The 25,236-nt window shown below is 42.8% G+C and overlaps 1 protein-coding gene across 1 annotated transcript; it reads right to left on the bottom strand.

Annotated features, from left to right (window-relative positions):
- Positions 1 to 4,221: 4,221 nt before the first annotated feature.
- On the bottom strand, positions 4,222 to 20,921 carry LOC147017836 (ras-related GTP-binding protein A). Its single transcript, XM_085896868.1, has 9 exons — positions 20,703 to 20,921; positions 17,458 to 17,557; positions 16,739 to 16,805; positions 8,673 to 8,895; positions 8,417 to 8,512; positions 8,078 to 8,200; positions 7,632 to 7,723; positions 5,140 to 5,255; positions 4,222 to 5,045 (listed from the first exon to the last, which is right to left on the bottom strand). The coding sequence occupies exons 1-9, from the start codon at positions 20,727 to 20,729 to the stop codon at positions 4,948 to 4,950; spliced, it is 942 nt and encodes a 313-aa protein (XP_085752994.1). The 5' UTR covers positions 20,730 to 20,921; the 3' UTR covers positions 4,222 to 4,947.
- Positions 20,922 to 25,236: the final 4,315 nt, after the last annotated feature.

Genomic DNA, 25,236 nt, shown 5'->3' with positions numbered 1-25,236 from the left:
GTGTTGTATTTTCCGGCGATAATTTAACACGTAATGTTAAATGAAGGAAAATATTGTTATCCAAGTATTGAAAGTGTTAAAAAAACACCATGAAAACCTAAGGAGTTTGACGAGTTCATTTTTTTCTGCGGATACGTGGGAGTATCGACGTGGACTGAGAGAAAGGGTGTTTCGAAGGTAAGCACAGATACACAAAATCATGGATGGCGAGGGTTGATGCTTAGTAATACCTCACCATATGCTCGGGATGTGTTCCTGAAAAACTGAGTGTATTGCAAATCAGCTTGTTGCGAAACAAGATTTCCCATAAGAATAATGTTATAAATGGGAGATACAGTCCTGAAGGATGTCAAAAACCAGCATTTTTCACAAAATAAGAGTTCTGAAGATATAGTTGTGCTTATTCATGAATAAATAGCAGTTGTATTGATCAATAAAAGCACTATCGTGACCAAAAATATTGGCACCCTTGCACTTTTTCAAATAATGCACCATTTCTTCCAGAAAAAATCTTAGCTTATTCCACACAGAAATCCTAAAATGTCCCATACAATATCATTGGCACCTTTTAGAAGTTGTTTGAAATAATTAGATTTCAAGCAGGTGATTCTCCTTTACTTTGGAATTGAACTCACCTGTGGTGAGTTGCAAGTGCCTGCAATATAAAAATCACTCATTCAACCAGTTAGAATAGAGACAAGCCAGTAGGCGACATGGGTGATCGCTACATAATTGCATACTAGTCATACAGTTTTTGACGGATTGGGCTGAAAATTTTTGACAAAGAGGTTTATTATGGTGCGCATAAAAGCCTGGAAGCCGATTTTTGATTTTCCAAAAAATTAATTTTTGGGGATTTTTCAAAAATTCCAAAGTCCCGTTACTAAGCAACGGTGCTCAAAAGCATACAACGAGATCCTGGTATGAACCTACCTGTCAAGTTTCATCAAAATCGGTTGACTCCTCTGGCCTCCAGAGCTGTCCATTACATACAAACATACAGACAGATGGAAAAACTGAGAATAAGGGTAGTCTAGCAGCGACCACCCAAAAAGGAGTCATTCTGCTGTTTTGTGTCACTGTGTGTACCACTATGAGCATGGAGAAAATAAAGAAAACCAGAGAATTGTCTGAGGTGGTCATTCACAAGATTGTAGCCAAGCCTGGACAATCTCAAGACTACAAGTCCATCTCCAGCAACCTTGATGTTCCTCTGTCCACCGTATGCAATGCTATCAGGAAGTTTAAGGCCCATGGTACTGTAGCCAACCTCCCTGGATGTGGCCCCAAGAGGAAACTTGATCTAAGATTGCAGCGGAGGATTGTTTGAATGGTGGAGAAAGCACCTCGTTCACCTGCCAAACAGATTCAAGCTGACCTTCAGACACAAGGTACGACAGTTTCAACTCACACCATCCATCGCCAACTCAATGAAAAAAGTCCCCCTTACCAGTACACTGGTACTCATTTTGCCGACCACGGAAGGATGACAGGCTGAGTCAACCTCCTTGTGTATTAATTCAGCGGCCAACGGGGATTGAACTCAGGACCCTAGGATCCCAAGCCGCCACCCTCACCACTAAGCCAACACCATGCACGGTGGTTTCTGAGTTCTGGTGTTGAGTATCACCACCCGAATCAAGCCTGGTGTTGGCTTAGTTCTTGCTCTAGTTCTGCCAAGTTTGATTGGATCGTTGATGGACTGCAATCTTCAAATCTCACCTTAAATGTTCAATTGGGTTCAAGTCAGAACTTTGACTGTGCCACTCAAGAACATTTACTTTCTTCTTATTCAGCCACTCCAGTGTGGCTTGAACTGTCAGATCATTGTGCTGCTGAAATGTGAATGTCCTACACAGTTTGATTCATGGCTGACTCAAACAGGTTTTTAATCAAGGATTCTCCTGTACTTTGCACCATCCATTGTACATTATATCCTGTAAGCTTGCCAGTCCCTTCTGATGAAAAACAGCCCCATAACATGATGTTGCTACTTCCATGCTTGACAGTGGAGATGGTGTTGATTGGGTGGTGTGTAGTGTTAGGCTTGCACCCTTTGCATAAATTTGGACCAAAACATAACACTATGAATCTGGACCAAAAAGTTCAATTTTTCTCTCACCTGACAACCTTTCTCCACATGCCTGCAATATCATCAAGATCTTTTTTTCTTTCTTTTTCAATAATGGATTTTTTCTTATCACCTGTCCAGAGGCGAGCTTTATGAAGGGAACGGGACATTGATCGATTGAGGAACACTGACCCCCATCTTGTACACAAAGCCTTGCAGACCTTTCAAAGCCATTGCCGGATTTACAGTGACATCCTGAACCAGTTTCCTGCTTTCCCGGCTGCTGAATTTGGATAGGCGAGCTGATCTGGGTAGAGTCTGGATGGTATGATACATGTTGCACTTATCAATGATGGATTTCACCGTACTCAAAAGTATGAATGGCTGTGAAATCTGCTTACAACCCTCTCCTGGATGGTGCTTCTCCACCACTTGTTTGACTTCTTCGGAAAGTTCCTTGGTCTTCACGTTTGCCTTGTTGATTGACAAAATGAGTTGCACCTTAAAACTCCTTAGCTAAGTGGGGGAGCTTTATTTTAAAGTTAAACCACTGATTATGTACAGGTGAAATTTATTACACTTATTTTTAACCTTTCAAACAAATAATTTGCTCTTGAAGTGATTTTGGGTTAATTAGGCAAAGGGGTTGAATACTTATGCAACTAAGAATCATGTGATTATCTCTGTTAATTTAACTTACCCTATTCACATTTTATCTGCATTTTCTTTTTTTTATAGCTTTATCACTTTGGAGTAATTTGTGGAACACGACATATGAAGTTTGATTTGAAAGCATCATGAAACTAGAAGAGCACTCAGAGCGCATACCTTTGCCATGCAATGCCTGATCCCACGAGAACATAATGGGCCCAATACATTTTAAAAATATCATTATATATATATATATATATATATATATATATATATATATATATATATAATTTTTGGCCCTATCAATGGTGAAGAATCACTTTAAAATTAAATAATTATTGTATGCAGATCCGGATCCAGATCTTCACTAAAATCTAATCAGTTTGTCCTTTGTCCGCAACTTTGAGATATGCTCTATAATCTGATTAGCCCTATCTCTCAATGGTGAAGAATCACTTAAATTATTGTAGTCGGATTCAGATCTTAACCAAAATCTAATCCGTTAGTCCTTGTCACACACCCAACCTGTCCCCAAAATTTCATCCGAATCCGTCCACAACTTTTTGAGATATCCTGCACACAAACACAGAAAGGGGTGAAAACGTACCTCCTTCCCCTTCGGTGGCAGAGGAAATAAGCTCTGGTGGCATCAAAATGTGAATGTTGGAAGGGTGGGATGAATACTTCCACATGCCACTGTATGTGTACCAAAACAATGTGTTCCATTCTGGTGGTTATTTTTGTGATGAATTATTTCAAAGATTTTACTTTCACTTATGGATTCAACAGAAGTATGAACCTCGTGGAGGCATTCCAGAAAGTAGCCAAAATACTTTGCGATGGCTATTTAGATGTTGGTTGCTCATGTGAAAGATGTATGCAATTGATCTGAGTGCACAATCAAAGACTGTTACATGTGAAAAGAATTCAAGCTAAATTTAGCATATTTTGAGTGAATTTGTAGTCTATTGAAATCCAAATAGAACAAATACTACACACAGGGGACATGACTTTTGGGCCACCCTGAACAACTGTTTTATGATCGGATGAATCAAAAGATACAATTTCCTTTCCCATGTGCATAGATAACAGTCAAACTGGTGCATTTTTTTGAAACTGCTCATTTTACGAGTACAAATGAGTCACACAAAATAGCACCCTCTGGCAAGCAAACATATTTCAGTCTTCGGACTCCTATTAATCAAGCATCATGGTTTGCAAAATTCTCTTTTGGGGGAAGGATTTCAGTATTTGGCCCATGGACTATTACCTGTGCTTCCATTATAAAAGTGAATTTTAAAAACAACCCGTTACATAAAGGGGTGATCAAAAAAGGTCACAATTACATCATAACTTGCTTGATTACGATAGTTAAATAGTTGTTCGTCGATTCTTTATAAGCGCAAAACACCGAAGATGCATGTACAGTAACTTTTAAAATAAAATGCAAACTAGGAAAAGCCCAAATTGTGGAGAACAGTACAGATTCTGCCACTAAATCATGTTTACACAGTTGCTGTTTATTGGAGAATACAATGCAGATTGCACAAACAGAAAACAGTTGCTTCATGTTCATCCAACTTTGGGGCTTTTTAAGACAAACTTCGTTAGCCTTTGGAACAACCCCCGATAAACTTCTGTTCAAATCCATGCACTGTCCGTATGTATTGTGTACATTCTAAACACGTCATCTACACCCTTTGGCAACGCTGTAAAGGAATGAAAATGTGAATGGCCAGTGTCATTAAAGTTTCACAAAATCTTGTTTTGGGATATTTATGCCCTTCAAATCATTTTAACATGGGTATGAAAGAACAGGTGGAAATGTATAGTGTTTGTGCCAGTGCAGGGGGGGGGGGGTGAGTCGACGATGTTGTTACAATCTACAAAATTGATTGGATTGTTTTTGGGCAGTCATGGAGTATTTTAAAGTTTCTTTCAACCTTTGAGTATGAGAAAATCTCGAATCTCCCCCTCTCTCTCTGCTCAAGTTGCTGACTGAGTTTGGTTTGTTTTTGTCAAGGTCATCAGATGGCCCACCAAGCCAAAAGCACATTGGCAACTTGCAATGGTCTTTTGGCTGTCTACAACCTCAGAACTCCCATAAGTACACAAGATTTAAAACAAAAGATTTTGATCATTTATTAAAGGTCGACGTAGCTATTCAATTTGCAGCCTGCTTCGAAGCTGCTCCTCTCATATGATAATTTTGTCCATGCCTCAGCTCAACGCATCATCAGACCGTGTTTGGGACTTTCCATGCGTTCAAGCTTCTCAAAATGTTTCCGTGCATTTCGGATGTTGATGAGGGTTGCTGCCGATGCTATTGGTGGGTGGGGATTGATAAATTACAAAGGAATACAAAACCAGTATGGATGACAGCATAAATGGAAAGGGAGAGCACGGATGAAACTTACGGATCGAAGGATCAGACATGACGACCATCACATAGGTGTTGGAAGTAAAGACGTCAATAAAGGCAGCAAAAGTAGAGTTGCGCACTTCCATACTCTGGAAAGATGCAGCAAGCTTGCTGCATAAAACACGATGGATGCATAGCTTTCACTTTTTTCATATGGGAGGAAAAAAATAAATCAATAAGTTTTTTAATCAGGCGAGGAAATGAAAAGTGTGAAACTAGGTACAAGCAACAGGATGAGCAAGAGTTGTAATGATTGTGGGTATAGTATGTATGGGAGATGACAGACTGCAGTCAGCAGGAACCTTGAAGGCTCAGAAGGAAAGGTGGGATTGGGTCGATAAATTGAAGGAAAGGAACACTTGTCAGTGAGCTGATAGCTCACACTGTATTTTGAAGTTGTTCACGAGGGTGTGATGGGATAAACAAACAAAACAGTCAATGTGGCAAAACAGTGAGATGGATGGATAAAAAGATTCAGATAAGAAGTGGTAGAAATTGAATATTACCCAATAGTGAAGAGAGATGAGAACAGGCCCTATTCCTTGGCTTCCTAAATGAGTCATGCTATCATTGCTGAGAGCTGTCTCCTCACCATCCAAGAGGTTGAGTTGGGATCGTTGAGAGCAATGGTCTATTGAATTTCACACAAATATTGCACATGAAGGTTGTGACAAGTTGAGGGTTGTTAAAGAAGCTGGTGGCCAAGTGGAATATGCCCAGTTTATGCCTGGTTATAGAGTATAGCTTGGAAATTAAAATGGGGATTCCTTTTAAATAATTTTAAACAATCACAGCAATAACTGGTACTGAGCAGAAACATGAAAAAAAATTAACAAAATAGCTGAGCAGCAAGGAAGGGTTACCAAATCAATTCTGGGAGATACTCGGACAACATGTTGTCGTTTTAGACGGTTCTGTTAATACAGACAGTCTGCGTGTTGGGGGGGGGGGTGGATGGAAAACCACCTACGAAGGACCGTAACTGTAATATAAATTTACTGCATTCAATATTACCACTATTCCCAAAGGATTACCCAAGAAAATCCGAAACTGGTCGTGAAACGAGTGTAAAAGGTGGGAAGATGTTCTTTTACTAATAAAATTATGATAAAGATAATACAAGACAATCAATAAACAAGAAAGAGCAATCAGAGATTACAGATCCTTGCCAGGACTTGTTATGTGAGTGGTGTATTTTGGCTACCAAATAAATGGGAGGATGTACTAAATGAAAGGTTTAAATAGTTCAGTTGTCAAGGTCAAGTGTTCTAAAGGTCTAAAGTGTCTGAAAACACACAAGAAAGGTCAGACACGGTATTACAAGATCTGAAAGGCATGAATATCTAAAGGGGAGAAAGGCATCTAAGGGTTATAAAGGGTTTTAAGGGTCTAATGCAATTAATACACACACATTCTATGCAGACAGACAGACAAACAAATGGACCCAAATGCAATACCCTCTCTGGTGAGGGTAATAACGGCACAGATCAGGTGGTTTAACAGACGTTGATGAAAGGAAAATGTAATCTTAAGCACAATGATTAATAAATATAACCCCCCCCCCCCCAAATACTAGATTCGTACAACAAAGGGGCAGGTGACGACTTGAAAGAAGCATGAAGCTGATGGTAGCAGAAGGTGAAGTGTGACTGAGGGAGCAATGACAAAGACAATGAGGTGGCCAGGAGAGGAGAAGATGGCGGTCAAGCAGAGGGAAGGAAGGTCTCTTGCTCTCAGGTTGAATTACAACTCCAACTGATGAGCAGTCACATTCTTCATCAACTCTGGGACCGCCTGTGGGCAGTGGGTCGTCATTGGCCACAGCTGTGGGTGCGTCATCTTCCGGGCTGTCCCAATAAAGTCTTCCATCCCACTCTAGGACTCTGCAACCAATCTCACCACCATGGCTTGCGGTGTGCCAGACAAACAGTTTTGAACGGTTTCATTGTTGTGCAATGCATTCTCCAGTTTGCCTTTGTTGTTAAATGCCACAAGTTCTCACAATGACGTCACCTGATTTCAAAAAAATAATAACTGCAGGGGAAGGGTCAAGCCCAAAAACCAATAAGTGCCTGCTGAGTGAAAAGAAGAAAAAAAAAAGCAAAGAAAGAAGATGGTGACAATGTGATAATGAAATGAGAGCAAGGTGATCGATTCGTGATTTGAATTGTTGCAAGTTGATGGAAGTCAGGAACACTGCTGGGGAGGTTGTTCCAAAGTGAGGCAGTACAGGAGAAAAAGGAGAAGGCATGGCAATTTGTATGGAGGGAAGAGAGTAACGTAAAAAGGGTGACAACTAGAAACTACATAGGTGTTGGACAGAAAGAAGGAGGAGGAGGGACAGAAACAGTTTGACGGAACTGACTGGGTTTGTCACGGTAGAAGCAGCACAGTGAAGACACTACTCGATGGTTGGACAAAGTAGGATCGTTAATCAGTGGTTCCAACCCTAACCAGAAAGCTGGAAGAGTTTGGTTACTTCCTTACCTGCAGCTCAGTTTGAACTGTTTGATGATATTGCTGATCTTTTCAAAGCGATGAATGTCTCTTTGTTGCTTTGACTGATAATGGGAGATTACCTGTGGAGAGATGTGTGGGAGATGTGGACACAATGTAGCATCAACAAGAAAGCCATTTTTTAAACTATATTTATGTATGTTGGCTACCATAACCTGACCAAGTCAAACAATAACCACAAGTTGTTTTATCAAATAAAGACTTAAAAAGAAATAAAACGATTTTCATCGTCTTCTGCCATATTTGTTCAAGGTGTAATCCACAATTATTTAGTACAAATTTGAGATCATAATCACAATAATAATGATTTTAAGCACAGCAATGTCAGGTAATGTTGAAGTCAGCAACTGCCAGTGGAAATGTCTCTCTTTTTAAGTACCTAAGAAACAGTGTCATAGTGGTGTGGAGGTCCTCACAAGGAACGTGGCTTTTTCAAACAGCAGGACTTCATCTGCTTCAATGATGTTAGCAAACATGCAGAGGCTCGTCTCCAGTTGCTGCACATTTGGGATCAATTGGTACACGATGCATGACCAGGCCTGGAGTCAGAATGGGATGGAAGAAGTGAGTAGGATATAAAGACTCAGGGAGGGGTAACAGCAGGAGAGATGTCATGGTGGTTAAAAAAAAAAAAAAAAAAAAGCAGTGGCATAAGGTATCAAGGAAGAAATGAAGATAAATTGCAAGAAATGTTGCAAGGACCGAAGGGGAAAAATAATAAGATGGGAGAACAGGGGTAAGAAGCAACTGCCAACCTTGTAAAGTGTCTCATCCCAAATGGATGTGCGGAAACAGGTGCATTCTAGCGGGCGGGAGAGCCTTTTCAGGTCCTCCTCCCTTTTATGGAAAATCTGCACCAAAAGGTGATGGAAGCATAGTTTGTCAAACCTGCTCATTCATAACAGTTACAAATTTACATTATTTCTTGAAAATGACCAAGTTAGAAAGTATGGTGTCGAAAGCTGAAGCTACCAGATAGATTCCTCAACTCAGAATCCTCAAATTTCTCACCGGGTCCCGCTGGTCCTCCTGCACAAGATCCATCTTGTGAACAAGGCAAAAAACTTTCGCTTCTGGAGAGTTCTGCAGAATGGCTTCAAGACAAGACTGGTAGTAGTGCATGTCCTTTTCGACCTCCAGATTTTCTACATCGAATACGTATATAAGCACCTCAACATTGCGGAAGATGCTGTCGCGTTGGCTGGCGAAGTAGTTTTCCATGAAATTGTCCTGGCTTTGGGGTAAGGAACAGATTTATGGAAAGAAGAAAGAAAGGAAAGCATCTTTGTGACGCATGTACAAATAATTTAAGACGGTATTGGAGATTTTGATAAGATACCCATGGTTAAAGAGAATGTGCACACATGTGTACAGCTTTGAGACTACTGGTTGCATCATTGGTTAGGGATGTGGCTGTGCTGCTGATGCAGTGCCCCTATCACCAGTACACTGCTGCTCATTTCGCTGACCTTAGGGGATGACAGGCTGAGTCAACCTCACCTGGTGAGAATTGAGTGGCAAATGGGGCTCAAACTCAAGATCCTAGGATTTCAAGCCGGCCACCCTAACCGCTAAGCCAATGCCAGGCTTGGTTGAAGAGTTATGAATGGTTTTGTACACCACCAGCTCTAAACCGATCATATCTCTTGCCAATCAATGTTTCAATATGCTCCTCTGTTTATTGGTTCAAGAATTTGTTCTGATCACTTTTTATGGTCAAACAATGGAGCCTCATGGGACTGTTATGTTAGTTACAGATCAGGAAGGGTCCAATAAAGCATGCCACATGGAATTTGTAGTTTGGCCAGGGTACCTACTCACAAACCTACTCTGTGAAAGAGACTGTGGGATTATCAACGTATACACATGTCAGTGAGTGCAAGCAGGCAAGAAAGCCAGTTTAAAATCTACAAAGAATGATATACCTCCAAAAAAAGAAGTAATTTGGTCTCTCCACCAGGTTTTAAAAAATAGGGCAATGTGCCCGTGCTCACGTGGTAGAACCAGGGAACCACTGGTAGGTGTGGATGACCCACAAAATATACAAGTTAGCCAATGGTTTGAACAAACTTGTGAAAGCACCGTGCAGAGATGATTCCAACCAAGTTGCATCAAAAATCAGGTAAATACTATTTGAGAAGAAGTCAAAAGTAGCAATCCTGGAATCGTAAGGACTTTTGACCTTTAAATTGACCGACTTAATATGCAATTTCTTTGGAGTTCATCAGGGGTGTGTACTGGCCCCCACACTTTTCAGTGCTTGTATGGACTGAATTCTCGGGAGGATGTCAGAGATCAGGCTGTGGTACATCGTTTGGGAATGTCAAGATCTCTGACCTTGATTTCACAGATGACGCAGTCATCTTTGCGGAGACTTTAGATATCCTTTTGGGGGCCCTCGAGGTGCTGAATGAGGAGTCGGAGTCGCTGGGATTACGGGTTTCCTGGATCAAAATTAAGATTCAGGCTTTCAATGACTTGGTCCTCAGAAATTTTACAGTTTGGTGAAAATAGGACTGTTGTTTTGGAATCATGGGTGATGAAGTTTGTGGTCAAGTTTTATCGAAATTGTGTGTGCAGTTTTGGAGAAAAAAAATTTAAATATCTATATTGAGAGAATGGATGGGTCAAACCTGGACCCACTTTGACCCCCACTTAGACCCTGATTTTAGTTTTTTCATTTTTTTATGCTGTGAACAAATTTTGGTAAATCATGGGTGATTATGGTTGTGGTCACGTTCAATCAAAATTGTGTGTGTAGTTTCAGAGAAGAAGATCCGAGTGTTTACACACTGACTGACTGACACCGCATGATGCTATACCTCACCTGAACTATGTTTCAGGTGAGCTAAGAATTGTCAAAATTTTAAAAAGGAAGTGGAGGGGGGGAAAAAAAGAAAGAAAGAAAGAAGCATTTTGTTTAAGTTTGTAATTCTAGATCCAGCTCTACAAAGGGTAGAAATGAAAGTGTGGGTAAAGTCGTTTGTTTGCAACCAGTCTTTTATTCCTCGATTGAACTTTGTTCCTCCTGTACCTTCAGTGGCAATGCTATACCTCATAATATATCCCTGTACTTTGACCTCTTGTCATCTGGTTGAAGCAAAACGTGAAATGTATCAGAACGATGTTATCATGAAAGTTTGTTCAAATTTTACATTCAATTTGGAGGTGGAGAGCAAATATGCATGGCAAACAGCATCCCTAACAAATGCAGTGAGGAACATTGGTGCTAAGTACACCATGCTTTTTGTTACCGAAACAAAAAAAAAAAAAAAACATCAAAAGGTGGAGATAAAACAACGAGAATCACAAATATTCACCAGTGAATGCAACAAGTCTTACAACTCCCCCCACCCCCCCTTTTCCAATATATTAAAAAGAAGACCTGCTGTAGTCTGTACAGACTGTGATAAGATATCATTTTTCCAATTCTTGTCTGGATCAGTTTAAACACAGAAGCATGACAAGTCAAAAATCTTAATTTTGTCACCAAGTTTTACCTTTGACCCCATGTTCAAATCCGAAATGTTTCTCAACATCCCTTCCAGAATTGTTTGGTACAAAATCCCATCTCGATTGACTCAAACACAAGGGAATGGCACAATGTGTCTGTCGTCTTTAGTGCTTCAACCTTGACCCCTTAAAATCACAATGGGGGCCTAAATGTCAAAAAAACAGTACAGTAATTTTAAAAAGTCTCTCGGTGTACCGGACCAAGGTACCTCCACGAAACGTTTGGGGTCTTGGACCAAAGTACATCCATGTCAAATTTGAAGAGGAATAATATTAAAATAAAAACATATATTGATAGGGCGCCATTTGCCTATGGATGCGGAGTCCTGAAAGCGAGAGAAAGAGAGAGAGAGAGGGGGGGATGAGGGGTGCAAGAGCAAATGAAGGTGCTGCCTGTGAGGCACATAATCCACAATAAACTTTCTAAAGACAAAAAAAAAATCCAACTGTATGGCCATTCCTCACAGAACTTTCTCTGGAGACCCCTCGTATATATGGGGAGACCCTTCGGCAACCTCACTGGCAACGATCTCCATGACTGGTTATGGTCCTGGTCAGAGACAAATCCACATAACCTCACCATCTGCGTGGCTAGCCAAAGCTCGTGGAATAGAGAGCTTGGAAAGAAAAGGAATGATGAAGGACAGGATCTTGCTGCATCCATCCTTTTCGACAATTTGCAAGTTATAGAGGAACAACAACAAAAAAGCTAAGGCAATGACGACTCTACAGACAATTGTCCTGGTTTGCGAGTGCAGAAAAAAACTCTTCACACGCAGTCCACCAACCTTATTCTTCTCCAAATGACATCTCCATGACAACATCATCTGGACATTTGTGTACAACCTGAAAATCCACGTCCAACAGAACCCCAGCAGCAAGGAGCCGCATAACCGCCGTCGTGGCTCAGAAGGGAGAGGGTGCGGGTTTTGAAAACAGTTCAGCCGGTGGTAGTAGAGATGGACAGAAGGAAGAGGGAGAGTAGAAACCGAAACAATTTCATGTTTCGAAGTCCACAATCTGCAAGTGTTATCCCACCTGCATCAAACCCATGCCATTTTGAACGTTTCATGGTGAATGTGGACGGAGCGTCGATCGAGAATAAAGGGGAAGTGATGGCTGCTGGAAGTCGATAAGTTGAAAAATGAAGGATTTGTGTGCGATTGTAATTGGTAAGAAATACAGGAAGGACTATATGGCTCCCTTCCCTGCAAAATGAGGGGAGACAATAATACAAATGAAGATAACATAAGCAAGGTTGGAATGTAAATATTAGTGTTAATACAATTAACCATTTGAAAAACCCATTTTTCGTTTTAAAATGAAGATCAATACATATGGGTAAACTAGAGGGGGAGCACTCGGTAGAGTGCAAAACCTCCGCCGCCAATACGGCTGGGTCACTTAAGTGAACCTGATATCCTATTCATTGTAGGTCAAAACGGATCAGACTCTACTGAACCACGATTGAATAAACTAAACTAGATCGAGGCGCATGTAGAAATGCCAAAAAAAAAAATCGAATTTTTTTTGAAAAAAAAGGTGCAAAATTTGTTTTTTTTCTCAAACAAATTTTTTTCTTTGGGGGGGGGGTTGGAAATCACTTAAAACATGTAGAAATGCAAAAAAAATTCAAATATTTTTCAAATAAAATCGATTTTTTTTTGAAAAAAAAAGGTGCAATATTTTCTAAGTTTTTTTTTTCTCTAACAAATTTATTTATTTTTGGTTGGAAATCACTTAAAACATGTAGAAATGCAAAAACAAAAATTCAAATATTTTTTCAAAATGGCCGCCATTGCAGCCATATTTGACTTTGGACCAAGTCCAAAATCTAATGGCATGATCCTTGGACCATACCTAACCCCTCCACCAAGTTTCGTCGAAATCCGTCAAGGAGTTTTTCCGTAATACTGTTCACAAACAAACAAACAAAAAAAAAAACCCATATTTTACCAAAAGGTGACCACGTGTGACTTCTTTAAGGTCACACTGAGTTGAACAGAGCTGCTATCCACCAGGAGCGACTCCTTGAGATCTGCCTACGAGAGATTCCGATGAGAATCGTTCTGCAGAGTAACCATGAAAAATATGCGTTTGCCTCATAACGTCACCAAATGACGTCATAATGTCTCAAGCTTGACATATCTAGAAAGCACTCATCGAGGTGTTCAATTTGAGGTACTACACGATATGGTTCCGAAAACTTGAAAATTTGACCTTGGGGTCAAATATGTTTGACCTGAGGCGCTAACCATGAAGGTCAAGGCCAATCGCTACCAAAAATTAATCAGCTGAGCACCAGACCATGAACTATATTCCCATGAAGTTTGAAGACGATCCGATCAAAATTACTCAAAAAATAAGGGTTTTGTCGACTCCCCTGATTTGCGACAAAGTGACCTTGACCTTCAAAATTTTATGCGCTGAAAGGGACCTCTATAGGCCTCTGATATGCGAAGTTACAAAAATTTCCAATGATAACTGTGCTCTGCAAAATTTTTTATACGTGATTACAGACAAACAAAAAAAAATAAAAAACATACAAGCTGACTAACATATCTTGCAAAAACTTCGTTTTGGCAAGATAACAAACAGACAGGGGTGAAAACAGTAACCTCCATCCATCTTCGATGGCGGAGGTAAACAAACAAGTTAGTGATGTTTTGTATTATGGTGTAGTTGGTGTTATACAAGGAAAACAGACACAGGTGGAGGTCATTCAGCCCATCATGCCTGCATGAACACCATACTAATTTATAAACACAAGATCCAAAGAAGAAAATGCAAAAAAAATTTTTTTTTTTATTTTATCTTTTAAGTTGTACTTTTTGTATTTTTTCCTCTTCTTCCCCTTAGGAGAGGGGGCATGGGCTTGGTTAAAAACACACACCAACCACACAACACCCCTTGAGGAGACCCCCACCAACAGCACTCCGTACACATGCACACAATCACCCATCAATGCTCAAACTACCTAAAAATCCTGTCAACATCCCTATAACTTCTGGGTACCTATCTAATTCCAATTTAAACTTATCCACTGTTTCTGCTGCCACGACCTTTCCAGGGAGGCCATTTCCATGCATTAACCACTCTCTGAGTAAAAGACCCCTGCCTTGCTACCGTCTTAACTCCTCTTCCTTTCTCTCAGGCTATGGCCCCACAAAGCCCCCCAAAAGCATATTCCACAAAGAAACCCTAAAATGACCCAGACAATATTATTGGCAACTTTTGGAAGTTGTTAGAAATAATTAGATTTCAAGTAGGTGGTTCTCTTTTACTTTGCAATTGAACTCACCTGTGAGTTGCAGGTGCCTGCAATATAAAAAAAAACAAAATCACTCCTTCAACTAGTTTGAATTGAGAAAAGGAGTCATTCTGCTGTTTTGTGTCACTGTGTGTACTACAATGAGCATGAAGAAAAGAAAGAAAACCCGAGAATTGTCTGAGGAGTTCAGGCACAAGAATGAGGCCAAGCATGGACAACCTCAAGGTGACAAGTCCATCTCCAGAGATCTTGATGTTCATGTGTCGACCGTGCGCAATGTTATCAGGAAGTTTAAGGTCCATGGCACTGTAACTAACCTCCCTGGACACAGCCACAAGATTAAAAAAAAATTTGATCAAAGATTGCAGCGAAGGATTGTTCAAATGGTGGAGAAAGCACCTCGATCAACTGCCAAATAGATTCAAGCTGACCTATAGACACAAGGTACGACAGTTTCAGCTCACACCATCCGTCGCCAACTCAATCAAAGGGTGTTGTATGGTAAGAGACCCAGGAGGACCCCACTGCTGAGAGAGAGAGAGAGAGAGAGAGAGAGAGAGAGAGAGAGAGAGAGAGAGAGAGAGAGAGAGAGAGAGAGAGAGAGAGAGAGAGAGAGAGAGAGAGAGAGAGAGAGAGAGAGAGAGAGAGAGAGAGAGAGAGAGAGAGAGAGAGAGAGAGAGAGAGAGAGAGATATATATATATATATATATATATATATATATATATATATATATATATATATATATATATATATATATATATATATATATATATATATATATATATATATATATATATATATATATATATGAAAGCCAGACTGGAGATTGCCAAAACACACCTGAACAAAACAAAATCCTTCTGGGAGAATGTCCTGTGGAGAGATGAGAAGAAATGGCTTTTTGGTAAAGCACATCACAGAAAAAAAAAATGAAGCCTTCAAAGAAAAGAACGCCTTCCCTGCAGTCAAACATGGAGGAGGTTCAGTGATATTTTGGGGTTTCTGTGCTGCTTCTGGCACTGGGTGCTTTGAATGTGTGCACGGCATCATGAAACCAGGGGATTACCAAGGCATTTTAGAGCATAATGTTCAACCCAGTGTCAGAAAGCTGGGTCTCTGTCGCATGTCATGGGTCTTGCAGCAGGACAATAACCCCAAACACACTTCAAAAAGCACCCAGGAATGGTTCAAGACAAAACGCTGGACTGTTTTGAAGTAGTCAGCAATGAGTCCAGATCTAAATCCCATTGAACACCTGTGAGGAGATCTGAAAATAGCAGTTGGGAGAAGGCACCCTTCAAACCTGGTAGAAATAGAGCAGGTTGCAGAAGAAGAGTGGGCCAAACTGCCAGTAGAGAGGTGGAGGAAGCTCACTCATGGTGAAAGGAAGTGCTTGACTGCAGATATTTTGTCCAAAGGCTGTGCGACCAAATATTAAAACCAGGGTGTCAATATTTTTTTCTGATTTAAAAGGATATATTAAGTTCTGGATCAAAAACAAAGGTTCTGTAATATTAACAGTGAAATAAAGAATTGTGGAGACCAAATACTTTTGTCAATTTTAACTTATTTTCTTAGAGAAAATTGTGAGTTATTTGAAAGAAGAAAAAAAAAAAAAAAAAAAAAAAAAAAAAAAAAAAAAACTTATTTCGTTATCAGAAATACCTTCAAAACAGCTGTTCACCACCACCTCTTATCTTCCACCATCCAAATCCTCGAACTTTTCTACCCCCCTTAATCCACCCCAAACCCTCCTTGAAATTCTCTGCTTTCCTTCCTGATAGTCCCTGTAATGTCCATCTTGTACACCCTGTGTTCCTCACCCCATCCCTCTCCCTTCCACAGATCTCCTAATGTATCTGTCCCCCACTGTTTTGTCCTTCCCACTCTTCTGGGTGTCACTATCTGCTATCTGGGTCTCGTGCTGTTCTTGGCTCATTCCCCCCTTGCTGTGCGTTGTGTGTTAGCTCTCATATGAGCCTCGACAAGGTATACAACAAAAAATAGTGCAAGGGTGCCAATATTTTTTTGCCACGGCTGTAACACACACGAGCAATCTCAATTAAATCTTTGGTTCAAAACATTTGTACTGAAAATAAATTACCAAAGCAGGTATTTTAAATATCATTTTCATTTACTGAGATGAACATAAAGTTTGAATAGAGGAAAACTTTAAACAGAAGCAAATATACAAGATTTCAAACACTGGGAGTGCTACCCCAGAACGGTGACAAGTTATCATGGTTCAAATAAACAACTCTTGAATTGTTTGTGCAACCACATGATACTTACCCACCACAATCCCACAAGTTCAGTACAAGATTTCCAAGGAAACGGACGTGAGAATGTTCCACATCAACTGATGGATGTACACACAGAAGCAGTCAGCACGAGGCAGGCAAACAAAATATGAACTTCATGTCAATTCTGTTCAAATTGTACATGTAATTGATCATTGCCATGAAAAGCTCCTGGGCTGATTGGTCAGCTGAAAGGTACGCGCACTCGTCTTACAGCAGTCAAGCCCGGGTTCAAACCTCGACCCGGCCGTAATCTGCCATGCTGGTGTTTCGCATGCAGGTCGAGGAATCGATGGGCGCACAGTCCCTTGGAAGGACGTTAACCTGGAGGACCCATCTGTCAGCACTAGTTGCTGGTGGATGTTAAAGATCCCATGGTGCCCTTCGTGAAGAGTCGGGGAATTGGCGCCAGCCCCCTCGACAACTTACGAATTAGCGTCCCGAGTGACTGTTGAGAAGGCAATATCATAAGCAAGTAATGGTATCAAGGTCATGGTGATCTCAGGACCATCATCAACCTTTCATTCACTCTGAGAGCATCGCTTCATTTCAGTGATCCACAACTGCCTCGGTTTATTTTATAATGCACGCACGTGACCCGACGTACGCAAACGATTCGTCGTTTCCAAGCACATCAGATGTACAAGCTTGGATGGACAATTCAAGAGATATCACTGCCAACGGAATGTTGTCCAAGTGAAATGCACTTACTTGTAGCTCCGAGTCGTCTCGTGTCTCGAGCGATGTAATTTGCAAAAATTATGGAACGCATGCTGGTCTTTCCAGAACCACTCTTCCCCATCAAGAGCACCTGCAAGGACAGGAGAGATGTGAAGCCTCATTATAAATGGCCCTTCATTATAGTTACCAACATATGGATATAAAGAGGAATATTAAATAATTGATACCCATCTCTCCTCCCCCAAATTCCCTCTCTCCCCTCATCCTCAATATCCAGCCCCCTCCCTCATCATAACCCACCTGCCAATCAAGCAAAATTTCAGCCTGAAGCAATTATATATTTATATCTGGAAAAAAACAAGTGAAATCCTTCAATACAGCACATGTGGTGAAGCAAATGAGTACACGAATGTTAAAATATGCAATTTATGCTTTTTCAGTTGAAAAACAATGAAAAAGCATACTTAATATTTGAAATATAAAAATCTTATGATTGTGATAAGCACATATATATATATATATATATATATATATATATATATATATATATATATATATATATATATATATATATATATATATATATATATATATATATATATAAAAAAACAGAAGGAATGAAATCGTTCGATACAGCGTGGTAAGAGGCTGCAAAAGAATGATGGCATAAGAAGAACTTAGCTTTCAGCATCCGGCGATCGGCGCGAAATGCGATGGTGGGCGGAAATGACGGCTTTCCTACATAAGAGGGGCACGTTTCTTGGTTTTTTTCCCGTCAAGCAATAAATTAAATGGTTTTCACATATATAACACATTAGTTTCACAAATTTCCATTGAAATACTCGGGTATTTCCGTCAATTCTCGCCATTTCCGTCTTGGTTACGTACTGTGGCCGTCATTGGCTGTCTTGAGGCACATGGGGGGGGGGACAGGGGACACCGGAGACGTGGTAGACACCAGGGACATTTCAAACTCGGTGCAATTGTATACAGTGCACGCGCTATAAAATTATCAGTTTTTGTGGTTTTACTATTTGTAAGTATGTGTGAGTAAAATGAACATTTTTGTTTTATTCTATAAACTACTGACATTTCTCCCAAATTCCGAATAAAAATATTGTCATTTAGAGCATTTATTCGCAGAAAATGACAACTGGTCAAAATAACAACAGAGATTCAGTGTTTTCAGACCTCAAATAATACAAACAAAACAAGTTCATATTCATTTTTAAACAACACAATACCAATGTTTTAACGATTAAAGGAAGAGTTTAGAAATCAATACTTTATGGAATAACCCTGATTTTCAATCACAGCTTTCATGCGCCTTGGCATGCTCTCCACCAGTCTTTCACATTGCTGTTGGGTGACTTTATGCCACTCCTGGTGCAAAAATTCAAGCAGCTCGGTTTTGTTTGATGGCTTGTGACCATCCATCTTCCTCTTGATCACATTGCAGAGGTTTTCAATGGGGTTCAGGTCTGGAGAGTGGGCTGGCCATGACAGGGTCTTGATCTGATGGTCCTCCATCCACACCTTGATTAACCTGGCTGTGTGACATGGAGCATTGTCCTGCTGGAAAAACCAATCCTCAGAGTAAGGGAACATTGTCAGAGCAGAAGGAAGCAAGTGTCCTTCCAGGACAACCTTGTACGTGGCTTGATTCACGAGTCCTTCACAAAGACAAATCTGCCCGATTCCAGCCTTGCTGAAGCACCCCCAGATCATCACCGATCCTCCACCAAATTTCACAGTGGGTGCGAGACACCGTGGCTTGTAGGCCTCTCCAGGTCTCCGTCTAACCATTAGACGATCAGGTGTTGGGCAAAGCTGAAAATTGGACTCATCAGAGAAGATGACCTTTCTCCAGTCCTCTACGGTCCAATCCTTATGGTCTTTTTCAAACCTCAGCCTGGCTCTTCTTTGCTTCTCATTGATGAAGGGCTTTTTTCTAGCTTTGCACGACTTCAGCCCTGCCCCGAGGAGCCTGTTTCGAACCGTCCTCACCATGCACTTCACCCCAGCTGCCGTTTGCTATTCTTTTTGTAGGTCACTTGATGTCATCCTACGGTTGTTGAGTGACATTGGAATGAGTTGGCGGTCATCCCGGTCAGTGGAAAGTCGTTTTTGCCCTCTGCCAGTCTGTAGCTTTGTTGTCCCCAATGTCTGCTGCTTAACCTTGTTCTTATGAACCGCCGTCTTTGAAATTTTAAGGATGGAAGCAACGTGACGCTAACTGTATCCCTCTGCCAGTAAAGCCAGAATTGAATCCTTCTTTTCCTCACTGAAAACTTTTCTTTTCAACTCTTTTGGCATGGTCAATAGGTTTTTTTTTGATTCCAATTACTTTTGAGGTACTACTGGCACTGTTTTTGCCATCCAGCTGGTCCGATTGCAAGAGGATAGTGATGACCACAGCAGTGGTTTTTATACTTTTCCTTGTTCAATAAGATTCGGTTCAGGTGATCACCTAATCAGTACCTCACCGAGTAGAATGAGGTGTGCCTGTGTTGGAATTCAACAGACACTGGAATGGAATGGCTGCCATACATGTGGAGATGCTGATTTTAAAAAATTCGGGAGTGCTCTTATTTTTTTTTCCAGAGATGTATATGTATATATAAAATTATTTACAGTGAAAGCACAATACGTCACGTTTTTCATGTAAATTCCTCTCATGTGGTTTCGTCTGCAGAGCAACAAATATACATATTACCTCAGGAAAAAAAATAGAAATAAAAAAAAATAAATAAAACGCTGGATACGTTCGGGATTAATGCTTACAGTTACTTCATTTTGTGTTCAGTCATATTGTGAGGTGAAAGTAAATATTTTCTCGTTAATAACATCGATTTTTCTTCAAAATCTCCGGATTCATACAAGCAATCATTAAAAAATATATATAATAATTAAAATAAAAGAAGATAATTATAAGCAAACATTTACTTCCATCGCACACAGTTTACAGAGCACAAAATAAAATATTATAAAACGGGAGGGGGGGGGGGAAACAACACAACGTCGATTATACACCGCCCGACACGCTGCTCATCCACCCCCCGTCTCGTGACAGTCGTGACGTCAGAGTCAGAGTCAGGTTCTCGTCCTCACGAAAAGGCGGCGACGTTTGTGAATAAAAACGGTGCCGGCGATACTCCGATACGAACAACACCCGCTCGGCTTTGTAACCCCCTTTGAAATGCGTCCATCTGCGTCTACCGAAGTCGTGTAACCACGAGCATTTCCACGAACTCACGAAAAGTCTCAGAACTCACCTTTTTCTTCATTGCCTTGCTCGCCATCTTCGTCACCCAAAACAAGGAGATCTAAACGGTACAATGACAAGCAAATGAGATCATTCCGCAGGGACGTTCTCTTCGTGGACAGCGCATACACCTTAGCTGTGAAAACCCCCAACTCCGGGATCCGGCACGAACACAACAGACGCCCTGATGCTGTGGTTATAATTCACGAGTTAACGAGCATTGCAAGACTTTTGAATCGATTATAATTTGTTTTCAAAACCGATGACGAAATATTTATGTCTCATGAAATGCATAAAAGACAGGAGTGATGTCGAATGCAAAAAAAAAAAACCCGAGTAAACAGCGCGTTAACGTTATACACCGCTGAAGATTCTCTTTGAAGCAGTCGTACGAAGTCGAGCGCGCGTTTTATTATCTCGCGGCGCAATACGAACACGACACAAGAGACAATAAAGCGCCTTCAGTTTAAAAGTATTGTATAAATCGACTTGTTTCGTACGAAGCTCGGACAAAAGGCAACGATTTACCTCAGCCTTCAGCTCGAGACCTGACAGGCTGATGAAACAACGCGCTCCCTTTCCCTCCAATCTCCTTATACACCCCCGATGAATCTTCCTTCCACGTCCTCTTCTCCTGTCCTCGATCCACCATGACATGCGATATTATCTATCGTCATGTTTCTCAGTTATATCTTACCCACCGGCTCAATCCCTTTACGAACCCCCCCCCCCATCCCCACCTTTCGCTAAAAGAAAGGTTTTTAAAAACTCCAGGAGACGCTTTTACTGAAGGAGAAGGAGGTTATCTTTTCACCCCTGTCTGTCTGTCTGTCTGTCTGTGTGCAGGAAATCTCAAAAAGTTGTGGACGGATTCGGACGAAACGTGGTGGACATGTTGGGTGTGTGACGAGGTAGAATTGATTCCATTTTGGTGAAGATCCGAATCCGGATGCGAATCTGATGATGTTTTGAATTGATTCTTCACCATTGACAGACCGAGTGATTGTGGCTCTGGGGGAATCATGTTTGAGGTGCTGCCCTGAGGGCATCATGATTGAGATGCTGCCCTGAGGGCATCATGTTTAAGGTGCTGCCCTGAGGGCATCATGTTTGAGGTGCTGCCCTGAGGGATCTTGTTTGAGGTGCTGCCCTGAGGGCATCATGTTTGAGATGCTGCCCTGAGGGCATCATGTTTGAGGTACTGCATTGGGGGCATCATGTTTGAGGTGCTGCCCTGAGGGCATCATGTTTGAGGTGCTGCCCTGAGGGCATCATGTTTGAGGAGCTGCCCTGAGGGCAGCGCACTCAGAGAGTGCACGAGCGATCGGGCAATGAAGGCTCGGGAGCTGCACGAATCCAACCAATCACGTGGTGATTTGTACCTGTTCACATAGAATACATTTGGTGACGAGGATGGAAGCTTTACACTTACCGGCTCCACCTCCCTTCTTGGCTTCCCTGGGGGACGCACCCCTCCATGGCCTCCATGGATTGCAGCTTTTCGAACCGATTTGGAAGCTTCAGGCCGAGACGGTTATGGATGTCGCAGACACTCGTAAGCGTGCGATCTTGATTCGATGCTTGGGCACCGAGGGCCACCGTGTTCCCTCAGTTATCAGCCGAGGGTCACCGTGTTCCCTCAGTTATCAGCCGAGGGTCAGTGTGTGTTCACTCAGTTATCAGCCGAGGGCCACCGTGTTCCCTCAGTTATCAGCCGAGGGTCACCGTGTTCCCTCAGTTATCAGCCGAGGGTCAGCGTGTTCCCTCAGTTATCAGCCGAGGGTCAGCGTGTTCCCTCAGTTATCAGCCGAGGGTCAGAGTGTTCCCTCAGTTATCAGCCGAGGGTCAGCGTGTGTTCGCTCAGTTATCAGCCGAGGGTCAGCGTGTGTTCGCTCAGTTATCAGCCGAGGTTCAGCGAGTGTTCGCTCAGTTATCAGCCGAGGATTAGCGCGTGTTCGCTCATTTATCAGCCGAGGGTCAGCGTGTGTTCGCTTCGTTATCAGCCGAGGGTCAGCGTGTGTTCCTTCAGTTATCAGCCGAGGGTCAGCGTGTGTTCCTTCAGTTATCAGCCGAGGGTCAGCGTGTGTTCGCTCAGTTATCAGCCGAGGGTCAGCGTGTGTTTGCTCAGTTAGCAGCCGAGGGTCAGCGTGTTCCCTCAGTTATCAGCCGAGGGTCAGGGTGTTCCCTCAGTTATCAGCCGAGGGTCAGCGTGTGTTCGCTTAGTTATCAGCCGAGGGTCAGTGTGTGTTCCCTCAGTTATCAGCCGAGGGTCAGCGTGTGTTCCTTCAGTTATCAGCCGAGGGTCAGCGTGTGTTCGCTCAGTTATCAGCCGAGGGTCAGCGTGTGTTCCTTCAGTTATCAGCCGAGGGTCAGCGTGTGTTCGCTCAGTTATCAGCCGAGCGTCAGCGTGTGTTCCTTCAGTTATCAGCCGAGGGTCAGCGTGTGTTCCCTCAGTTATCAGCCGAGGGTCAGCGTGTGTTCCTTCAGTTATCAGCTGAGGGTCAGCGTGTGTTCGCTCAGTTATCAGCCGAGGGTCAGCGTGTGTTCCTTCAGTTATCAGCCGAGGGTCAGCGTGTGTTTGCTCAGTTAGCAGCCGAGGGTCAGCGTGTGTTCCTTCAGTTATCAGCCGAGGGTCAGCGTGTGTTTGCTCAGTTAGCAGCCGAGGGTCAGCGTGTGTTCCTTCAGTTATCAGCCGAGGGTCAGCGTGTGTTCCTTCAGTTATCAGCCGAGGGTCAGTGTGTGTTTGCTGAGTTATCAGCCGAGGGTCAGCGTGTGTTCGCTCAGTTATCAGCCGAGGGTCAGCGTGTGTTCCCTCAGTTATCAGCCGAGGGTCAGCGTGTGTTCGCTCAGTTATCAGCCAAGGGTCAGCGTGTGTTCGCTCAGTTATCAGTCGAGGGTCAGCGTGTGTTTACTCAGTTATCAGCCGAGGGTCAGCGTGTGTTCGCTTAGTTATCAGCCGAGGGTCAGCGTGTGTTCCTTCAGTTATCAGCCGAGGGTCAGCGTGTGTTCCTTCAGTTATCAGCCGAGGGTCAGCGTGTGTTCCTTCAGTTATCAGCCGAGGGTCAGCGTGTGTTCCTTCAGTTATCAGCCGAGGGTCAGCGTGTGTTCCTTCAGTTATCAGCCGAGGGTCAGCGTGTGTTTGCTCAGTTAGCAGCCGAGGGTCAGCGTGTGTTCCTTCAGTTATCAGCCGAGGGTCAGCATGTGTTTGCTCAGTTAGCAGCCGAGGGTCAGCGTGTGTTCCTTCAGTTATCAGCCGAGGGTCAGCGTGTGTTCCTTCAGTTATCAGCCGAGGGTCAGTGTGTGTTTGCTGAGTTATCAGCCGAGGGTCAGCGTGTGTTCGCTCAGTTATCAGCCGAGGGTCAGCGTGTGTTCCCTCAGTTATCAGCCGAGGGTCAGCGTGTGTTCGCTCAGTTATCAGCCGAGGGTCAGCGTGTGTTCGCTCAGTTATCAGTCGAGGGTCAGCGTGTGTTTGCTCAGTTATCAGCCGAGGGTCAGCGTGTGTTCGCTTAGTTATCAGCCGAGGGTCAGCGTGTGTTCCTTCAGTTATCAGCCGAGGGTCAGCGTGTGTTCCTTCAGTTATCAGCCGAGGGTCAGCGTGTGTTCCTTCAGTTATCAGCCGAGGGTCAGCGTGTGTTCCTTCAGTTATCAGCCGAGGGTCAGCGTGTGTTCCTTCAGTTATCAGCCGAGGGTCAGCGTGTGTTTGCTCAGTTAGCAGCCGAGGGTCAGCGTGTGTTCCTTCAGTTATCAGCCGAGGGTCAGCGTGTGTTTGCTCAGTTAGCAGCCGAGGGTCAGCGTGTGTTCCTTCAGTTATCAGCCGAGGGTCAGCGTGTGTTCCTTCAGTTATCAGCCGAGGGTCAGCGTGTGTTTGCTGAGTTATCAGCCGAGGGTCAGCGTGTGTTCGCTCAGTTATCAGCCGAGGGTCAGCGTGTGTTCCCTCAGTTATCAGCCGAGGGTCAGCGTGTGTTCGCTCAGTTATCAGCCGAGGGTCAGCGTGTGTTCGCTCAGTTATCAGTCGAGGGTCAGCGTGTGTTTTCTCAGTTATCAGCCGAGGGTCAGCGTGTGTTCGCTTAGTTATCAGCCGAGGGTCAGCGTGTGTTCCTTCAGTTATCAGCCGAGGGTCAGCGTGTGTTCCTTCAGTTATCAGCCGAGGGTCAGCGTGTGTTCCTTCAGTTATCAGCCGAGGGTCAGCGTGTGTTCCTTCAGTTATCAGCCGAGGGTCAGCGTGTGTTCCTTCAGTTATCAGCCGAGGGTCAGCGTGTGTTTCTTCAGTTATCAGCCGAGGGTCAGCGTGTGTTCCTTCAGTTATCAGCCGAGGGTCAGCGTGTGTTCCTTCAGTTATCAGCCGAGGGTCAGCGTGTGTTCCTTCAGTTATCAGCCGAGGGTCAGCGTGTGTTCCTTCAGTTATCAGCCGAGGGTCAGCGTGTGTTCCTTCAGTTATCAGCCGAGGGTCAGCGTGTGTTCGCTCAGTTATCAGCTTAGGGTCAGCGTGTGTTCCCTCAGTTATCAGCCGAGGGTCAGCGTGTGTTCCTTCAGTTATCAGCCGA

Source organism: Eptatretus burgeri, chromosome 10, assembly GCF_056783735.1.
Source record: "Eptatretus burgeri isolate ZD-2024b chromosome 10, Ebu_testis_v1, whole genome shotgun sequence".
Taxonomy (NCBI): domain Eukaryota; kingdom Metazoa; phylum Chordata; class Myxini; order Myxiniformes; family Myxinidae; genus Eptatretus; species Eptatretus burgeri.
Note: the sequence above shows the minus strand (reverse complement) of the source record. Positions and strands in the feature narration are given on the sequence as shown.

Excerpts from the sequence above, each read along its gene's own strand:
- LOC147017836 (XM_085896868.1), bottom strand. The coding sequence starts at position 20,729 with ATGGCGAGCAAGGCAATGAAGAAAAAG. Across the intron at positions 8,513-8,672 it reads AGGAGGACCAGCGGGACCCG|ATTTTCCATAAAAGGGAGGA; the intron begins GTGAGAAATTTG and ends CTTTTGGTGCAG. Across the intron at positions 5,256-7,631 it reads CAGTTCAAACTGAGCTGCAG|CAAGCTTGCTGCATCTTTCC; the intron begins GTAAGGAAGTAA and ends TGTTTTATGCAG.